This window comes from Schistocerca nitens, chromosome 8, assembly GCF_023898315.1.
Source record: "Schistocerca nitens isolate TAMUIC-IGC-003100 chromosome 8, iqSchNite1.1, whole genome shotgun sequence".
Classification (NCBI taxonomy): domain Eukaryota; kingdom Metazoa; phylum Arthropoda; class Insecta; order Orthoptera; family Acrididae; genus Schistocerca; species Schistocerca nitens.
In genome coordinates, this window is record NC_064621.1 from 169096695 (window position 1) to 169105695 (window position 9001).

General features: G+C 47.9%; 1 protein-coding gene across 1 annotated transcript in view; it reads right to left on the reverse strand.

The window, feature by feature from the left end:
• The window catches only part of LOC126199465 (uncharacterized), a 197977-nt gene extending 190339 nt beyond the window's left edge, over nucleotides 1–7638 (reverse strand). Inside the window, exon 1 of the mRNA XM_049936386.1 lies at nucleotides 7380–7638. Coding sequence (XP_049792343.1) covers nucleotides 7380–7638 — 259 coding nt within the window. The remainder of the gene's footprint in view (nucleotides 1–7379) is intronic.
• Between the last annotated feature and the right edge of the window lie 1363 nt (nucleotides 7639–9001).

Consider the following 9001-nt stretch of genomic DNA (forward strand, 5'->3'; position numbering starts at 1 on the left):
TGGATAGGCAAGACACACTTGACTTTGCTCAGGAATCATTTGAAACTTCGCCAGCTGTGTGTCACATTACCCGGCCCGCCGAGCGCACTGCATGGAACGCTAAACAGCCCTCGCGCCCGTCCGCGCAGCTGCGGCCTAGCTCTCAAACACGTGTGCCGCGTAAGCATGCCAATGCAGTTCTGAAATCATGCCCGCGGTGTGCAACTAGACATTCGCGTGACAATTGCCCGTCACCCCAAGCTATTTGCTTTTACTGTCATAAGAAAGGACATGTTCAAAGTGTTTGCCAGAAAAAGCTCCGATCAGACAATCACAACCATTCCAGGCCCTTTGCTTCGCGCCGGAATCGAACCATGGACAATCAGGCTCGTGCACCTTCGCCCATGGACATTCATGTAGTTAATTCCACCCCGTCCAGTGCCACTATCTCAAACAGTGACTGTGTTCGTCCCACAAAAAGTGTGCGTCGCCGTCGCCGGAAATCTCGTCCGGTCGCAAGTGCTTCTGTACCGGTATCAGTTCCAATTGCGCGCGAAAGTCGCTCTTGTCGTCAGCAGGACAAACTTTTTGTAGACTTGGACTTTGACGGCAAAGTGATCCCATTCCAGCTCGATACCGGAGCTACAGTTTCATTGATCAATCACGACACGTACAAACAACTGGGCACACCTCCGTTGCGTGCCGCAAATGTTCAGCTCACTAGTTATTCAGGACAGCAGATCCCTGTGTTAGGACAGTGCACTCTTCTTGCAACATACAAGGGACAAACAAAACTTGTGTCATTTTACGTCCTTCGTTCTTCTTCTGCAGTGAACTTGTTTGGATTAGATTTATTTCAGTTGTTTAACATGTCTATAGTAAATCAGGTACTATCAGTGAATGAGACTGTGCCTTCAGACAGTGTTTCTCGTCTATGTGAAGAATTTGCAGACATTTTTGCACCGGGCCTTGGTTGCGCTAAGAACTATGAAGCACATTTGGAACTGAAAGTAAACGCGCAACCGAAATTTTTCAGAGCGCGTAATGTTCCCCACGCATTGCGTAATGAGGTCGCAAGAACATTACACGAATTAGAATCACAAGGTGTAATTGAACGTGTGCAAGCTTCTCTCTGGGCATCACCCTTAGTAATTTTGCCAAAACCTTCCGGAAAACTGAGACTTTGTGTGGACTTCAAGGCACCAGTGAATCCACAACTAGTGATTGCAACTTTTCCTTTACCCCGCCCGGAAGATCTTTTTGATAAACTGTGCCCGGGTAAATATTTTTCTAAGTTGGACCTAGCAGATGCGTACTTGCAAATACCGGTGGACAAAGAATCCCAGCGCGTCTTGGTGGTTAACACGCATCTTGGTTTGTATTGTTTCAAAAGACTGCCATTCGGGTGTGCTTCCGCCCCTGCATTGTTTCAGCAATATGTACAAACTGTTTGTGCGTCGGTCCCTACTGCAGCAAACTATCTGGACGATATTGTGACCTCCGGAAAGACGGCGGAAGAACATTTAGCCAACCTCCGCACATTATTTCAGGTATTGCGACAAAATGGTCTTCGCTTGCGGAAGGACAAATGTGTGTTTTTTGCTCGTGACTTACCATATTTGGGACATGTAATAAATGCCCAAGGCATACATCCCAGTCCAGAGCACCTTCGTGCCATACAAGACTTGCCTTCGCCGCAGAATTTGAAGCAGCTACAGAGTGTGCTGGGTAAAATAAATTACTATCATAGCTTTCTGCGCAATGCCTCTTCCATTTCTGCTCCGCTTCATCGCTTACGCCGTAAAGGTGTTCCGTTCGTCTGGACGACGGAATGCGAACGCGCCTTTCGCCAGTTGAAATCGGCGTTGCTTTCTAATACTTGCCTTACGCCATTCGATCCCCAGAAACCACTTTTGTTGATGGTTTATGCATCGGATTTCGGGATCGGTGCTGTGCTTGCGCACAAAGATGGATCGCATGATCGCCCAATTGCCTTTGCGTCAAAATTGCTCTCGTCGGCGCAAAGAAATTATTCACAGATAGAGAAAGAAGCTTTGGCTCTCGTATTTGGTGTTACTAAGTTTCATGATTTCTTGTATGGTCGTCACTTTACCATCATCACGGACCACAAGCCTTTGACATCGCTTTTTCATCCGAACAAGCCTGTACCTCCACGTACAGCGCAGAAATTTATTCGCTGGTCAATTTTTCTCTCGCAGTACCGCTACGATATCTTGTATCGGTCCACTGCTAAGCACGGAAACGCTGATGCGTTGTCCTGTTTGCCAGTTGCTGAGGATAAAGCATTCGATTCTTCGGCACTTGCTTGCATGTTCATTGACTCGGAAACCGATGACGTGGTCGAATCGTTTCCGATTGATTTTCGTCGTGTGGCCACCATCCTAGCGTTATTCGCTATTTTTTGCATTGAAGGTCTTCCACAGACTATTGTTTCCGACAATGGCCCACAATTCGTGTCCGCGGAATTTCAGTCATTCTGCACGGCCAATGGTGTTCAACATCTGACATCCGCGCCGTTTTCGCCTCAGTCGAACGGTGCCGCTGAACGATTGGTCCGTACTTTCAAGTCACAGATGTTGAAGTTGAAAGAGTCGCATTCTCGGGAGGACGCGTTGTTGCTCTTTTTGTCCTCGTATCGCTCTCAGCCCCAAGATGGTCGCTCGCCGGCTGAGTTGCTCCACGGTCGTCCTCATCGAACCTTGATGTCTTCGCTGCATCCGCCGCATCAGGTTCCTGTGCAGCGGCAGACTCCTGTTTTGGCTCCAGGCGACGTTGTATTCTATCGCAACTCTCGCGGTTCACGGCGTTGGCTCGCAGGGCGCATTCTTCGCTGCCTCAGCCGCGCGATGTATTTGGTTTTGGGGGCCTCTGGTGAGGTGCGTCGGCATCTCAATCAGCTGCGCCTCTGTCGTCGCACGGGTTCTGCCGCTACCCGTCTGCTTTCAGCGACGGTGCCGTCCGGTCAGGGCCCTGGGGACCCATCTACTGGCTCGCCTCCTCCCCAGGTGTTACCGACGCTGCCTTCCATTTTGCCTCATGGTGACGCGCCGCCGCCGCCGCCTGTCCTCCCGCCGGCGCAGCCCGCAGTGGACGCGTCGCTGCAACCGCTGCACCGCGCCGCCGATCGCTTCCCGTGACCAGCCATCATCCGCCATGGAACTCTTGCCCGCTCCGGACGAGATGTCTTCGCCCGTCGGGTGCTCCGCCCACATGGAGGTCGACCCTTCGGCCCCTCCTGTATCTCTACAGGCGCATACACCGCATGTTGACGTGCACCCTGGACTAGGTTTTCAGGCGTTTCCTAGCTCCCCTCGGACCGAATGGCAGGGTGCGGGTGGCACAGCCTCGCCTGTTGTTGGGCTCCCCACCTCATCGCATGCGTCAACATGGGGTCCTCCCCACGGTGGACGGAAGCCTTGTAACACGGCCGTTCGCCGATTTGCGGGGGAGGAATGTGGTGTCACCGCCAGACACCACACTTGCTAGATGGTAGCTTTAAATCGGTCGCGGTCCATTAGTACACGTCGGACCCGCGTGTCGCCACTGTTAGTGATCGCAGACCGAGCGCCACCACACGGCAGGTCTCGAGAGACTTACTAGCACTCGCCCCAGTTGTACGGACGACTTTGCTAGAAACTACACTGACGAAGCCTCGCTCCTTTGCAGAGCAGATAGTTAGAATAGCCTTCAGCTAAGTCCATGGCTACGACCTAGCAAGGCGCCATTAGCCTTACATAGCTTGTATCTAAAGTGTCTCACTTGTACCGTCAAGAGCGGTGTACCACAAGGATGGATTAAAGTTAAGTATTCCAGGAGCTACGTACTTTTCTTTATAGCATTCATTACTTATCCTGTTTCAGACCTATCTCTAGCCTGCGTCAGTAACGCGTGCCTTTCGGCTACTTCCGAGTGGCGTGGCTGTCTTGTTACGCTACAACAGTCTTCCCTAGCGAAAGTGAGGCTATAATCAGTCCACAGTAAGAGCATGATGTCTCATGGGGTTGTCTGATTTTTAGTTCAGTGCTCTTACGTAATTAGTTTTACAGTAATTAGGTGCTGACTGTACTTTATTTCAGTTTTGCTGCAATTCAGCTTCAGCTTCGTCGCACTTGCTCCTCCAAAATTTGCAGAATCTTTTCTGGTCCCGAAGCAAACAAAATAATGTCATTGAGCCGTGGTAAAAATTGCTGTTTTGAAGAGCGCGCCGCAGCGCGTAGTGTGAAGCAGTCACCCTTCGTTTCTGGCGGTGGCGCCGCCGTTTCAATCGCAGCTTTAGTGTCTCCCTCTGGTAGGAAAGGGGAAAGGATGCCTGTTCACGTGCATTTAAGGGGCGCTATGAGTTCGCCAGTCGGTCAGTCTGGGTCAGTCCCTCGACCCCAGTTTGCTAGTCTGTCTCTCGTCCGCATTTGTTAGGCAGTTAGTGTCTGCCTGTCGTTCGGAGTGCTAGTATGTCTGTCGTTCGGATCAACCTTTAAAGCCGTCAGAATGAGTCTTTCCACTCCGCCAGTAAGAGAACTCAGCGAGTGGTCGCCCGGTCGGCGCTTAGTTCCTGCATCTGAGTCTGCGCATTAGGCCGCCAGAGTTTGCTCAGGCAATGGTCATTGGCGGTTGGATCGATCGGTTGGTCGGTCGCGCACTGAGACACAAGATGACTTGTCCGTCTTGAGCGTCGGCGCATGTGAGGTCGCCACGTGAGTCCAGTGGGTCGCGGCGTATAGCGAGGGGTAGTGACTTTGCGGTCGACACGAGAGCAACAGGAGTCAACCCACGACATCAGTCCGGCCGGTGCGAGCTGCGACGCCGTGAGACGGGAGATCGGCGCGCCTTCCTGCGTCCGTTGAAGCGGCTGGCAGCGGACGGTTCGGGAGAGCGATTTGGGGGTGCTGCGCCAGGTCTTCTCGAGAAATTGCGGTTTATTAGAAGTTAAGTGATTGGTGATATCTTGTTTGATTTACTCTTGTTAAATTCTACTTGTTTTCTTGGTGAGGTCACCAGCCGTTTTGCTTTTGGGGTCGTCCGACGATTCTTCCCCGTTTGCCTACCAGCGGGAAGGTGGTTGTTTTTAAATTGGGTGGTCCGTTTCCCCCTTGTGGAGCAGGGGCGGGTTAGAGCAACCTGCGGTTCGGGTTGTTCGGTAATCTCCCTATCAATCTGCCGTACGTTAGTAGCTGCCTCTGTCATGTTTGTCGGATTTGGTGTGTTAACGAGTTTATTGCTTGGAGTGTAACGGCCTAATACCTGAAATATGTTTGGTCTTTGGAAACTTTGATATTACTGCCTATGATCTTGAGAGGCGGTATCTGTGTACTGTAGAGCATCTTAACTATTGTTTGGCCAGCCTTGTAGAATTTTATATAAGATTGCATTTCATGGACTTTTATTTAAAAGATCATTTTAGTACATAAAGTTGCCACCCTTTCAACGTAAGATTTTTCTTAGAAGTTAAAATCAAGTTGCACCTGCGGTGGAAAGGTTAATATTTTAATTGTTAGTGTTTTGTACCATTTCCATTCCTCCTACGGGGGGTGCATAGTTTGTGTGCTTGTGTAAATTGTTAAAACTCTTAGTTTAAAGTGTGTTACAGATTTGCACCAGTGTAGTCTTTCAGAGGCTGTTGTGAGCGGTCGTAACTACGGCCGTGTCAAAAGGAAGTGGGAAGGTTCTCTGCCCGAAAGCTCATACAGTCAAAACTTGTTTCTTTCTGCCTCTGAATAAATTGTAACTTTGATATTAAGAGGGTGTTTTCTGATTATAATTTTAAATCTGTTTCTTTTACGAGGGCAGTTCAATAAGTAATGCAACACATTTTTTTTCTCGGCCAATTTTGGTTGAAAAAACCGGAAATTTCTTGTGGAATATTTTCAAATATTCCCGCTTCGTCTCGTATACTTTCATTGACTTCCGACAGGTGGCAGCCCTGAACGGAGCTGTTAAAATGGCGTCTGTAACGGATGTGCGTTGCAAACAACGGGCAGTGATCGAGTTTCTTTTTGCGGAAAACCAGGGCATCTCAGATATTCATAGGCGCTTGCAGAATGTCTACGGTGATCTCGCAGTGGACAAAAGCACGGTGAGTCGTTGGGCAAAGCGTGTGTCATCATCGCCGCAAGGTCAAGCAAGACTGTCTGATCTCCCGTGTGCGGGCCGGCCGTGCACAGCTGTGACTCCTGCAATGGCGGAGCGTGCGAACACACTTGTTAGAGATGATCGACGGATCACCATCAAACAACTCAGTGCTCAACTTGACATCTCTGTTGGTAGTGCTGTCACAATTGTTCACCAGTTGGGATATTCAAAGGTTTGTTCCCGCTGGGTCCCTCGTTGTCTAACCGAACACCATAAAGAGCAAAGGAGAACCATCTGTGCGGAATTGCTTGCTCGTCATGTGGCTGAGGGTGACAATTTCTTGTCAAAGATTGTTACAGGCGATGAAACATGGGTTCATCACTTCTAACCTGAAACAAAACGGCAATCAATGGAGTGGCGCCACACCCACTCCCCTACCAAGAAAAAGTTTAAAGCCATACCCTCAGCCGGTAAAGTCATGGTTACAGTCTTCTGGGACGCTGAAGGGGTTATTCTGTTCGATGTCCTTCCCCATGGTCAAACGATCAACTCTGAAGTGTATTGTGCTACTCTTCAGAAATTGAAGAAACGACTTCAGCGTGTTCGTAGGCACAAAAATCTGAACGAACTTCTCCTTCTTCATGACAACGCAAGACCTCACACAAGTCTTCGCACCCGAGAGGAGCTCACAAAACTTCAGTGGACTGTTCTTCCTCATGCACCCTACAGCCCCGATCTCGCACCGTCGGATTTCTATATGTTTGGCCCAATGAAGGACGCAATCCGTGGGACGCACTACGCGGATGATGAAGAAGTTATTGATGCAGTACGACGTTGGCTCCGACATCGACCAGTGGAATGGTACCGTGCAGGCATACAGGCCCTCATTTCAAGGTGGCGTAAGGCCGTAGCATTGAATGGAGATTACGTTGAAAAATAGTGTTGTGTAGCTAAAAGATTGGGGACTAACCTGGTGTATTTCAATGCTGAATAAAACAACCCCTGTTTCAGAAAAAAAATGTGTTGCATTACTTATTGAACTGCCCTCGTAAAAAATGTTTTTAGGCACTCTTAAAGTGAATAAAATTCCCATTTGTTAAAAGGAATTTGGTTATGATTTCATCAGTTACTCCCTGGCAACTACTTCCATGCTTACATAGTGTGATTAAATGTGTTAATGTTCTTGATGAATCGCTAGTAAATAAAATAACTTCTTAAGAATATCTTTGAAAGTAAACCACGGTTCAGTCATCTGCAAAGGCAAGGCCAGACACGCGTGTCGGGTGGAGCACTGGTTGTTGCCGCGCGCCTACCTCTGACGTGCAGGTTCACGGGCAGGCTGAGCTTGGGGTCGGTGTTGACCTGGCACTCGTAGCGGCCGCCGTCCTCGTGCCGGACGCCCACCAGCCGCAGCGTCCACGAGTCCGGGTCGGAGCCGTGTAGCACCTCGAACCGAGAGTCCGACGTGTACGTCAGCACGCCGGACGTCAGGATGTGTAGGTCCCGCGACCGGATCCACGACACCTGCAGGCAGGAACAAACCAGTACTGAGAACTGAGAGGCGCAAAACATACAGGGACTGAACGCAACTTATGGAGGTAATTACGTGATGTTAGAGATTATTTAAACTTCCACATTCGCTCTAGCCAGCTGTGGAATTCTGAACTTTCTCTGTCCCGCTGAGATAATTTGTCCTTTTAGGACAATTATCTGAGCAAGCACCCACGCAAGCAAAAGGTTGGCACGTGTAAATGTTTTCGTTTTGGAGTGACAGACATATGAGTATTGATAACTGAAGCTGGTTAGCAACCACTCCACTATATAAGGGGCATGGTATTGTCGTCTGTACATTATGTCCTCTGAATCGACTCCGAGAACTTCTATTGTCGCTAACGAGCTGCCAGAAATACTAAGTATACTTCTATAACAATGGAAACTTTGTACAAACTTGCACGAATTTCTGTTTGTGGAAGACTGCAAAATGCGTTGGATGTTTTTCAATTAGATTTAATACAAACTACACAGAAATATATTCTGTTGGAATTTCGTGTTTCGAAATTTAATTTCATGTTAAATTCCTATAGGTCGCCAGAATTTTATATATTTAATAAAAGTGAGAATGTTCCAATGATTTGTGAGATCGCAAATGATGCATTAGAAGCTTGTGGAAAAATAAGAGCAGGAATTCCAGTTCCATGGGAAACACTTGGTTTAAACACAATGTCTTCTTTTGACATTTGTACATTCTGGCAAAGTAGATTCAAAATCAAATTATTTTTTTACGAAGTAACTTACAAGCATTTTGTATATACTATTTGTGAAAACTGTTTATGTAATTTATCCGATTCATGGCAAAACGTGCTACTGCAACCACTTCTTATTGAAATGAAAATTAATATGGTAACTAAGACAGCATCATTTACATATGGGGTAACTTGTCCACCACATGTTAAACAATATAGTCTTTGGTGCATGTTTTGTACAAATAATCCATTGTTCAGAAGTGTACGTTGTGGTGGCTCGTTAAGCAGAGTATCGGATTCAGAGGAAGACGACGCTGATATAGCTGATTTGTTGTTTGCAGATTTGTAACGGAGAATCTGATGGAAGCCGTCCAGACGATCTTCACTCTCCTGGAAGCAGAAATACCAACACCGTCCTTGAAGACAATGATATACTTAACGACGAGATTGAATTGCAAGCTGGCACAGGGAGATGGACTCTTAGGCGAATACATCTTTACCATTTTGATCTATTCGACTCAATTCGAAAGTTCTTCATTAGTTTCGTCCTTTGGTTTCCAGAGCTTCTCCGAATATCTGAGATCTCTGAAAGATAGTATTACACTGACGTTATTGTCCTCAGAGGAGAGGACGAAGTTGATGAATTCTGTAGACGAATTAATATCATTGCACAAACCTACCCTGGCCAGATT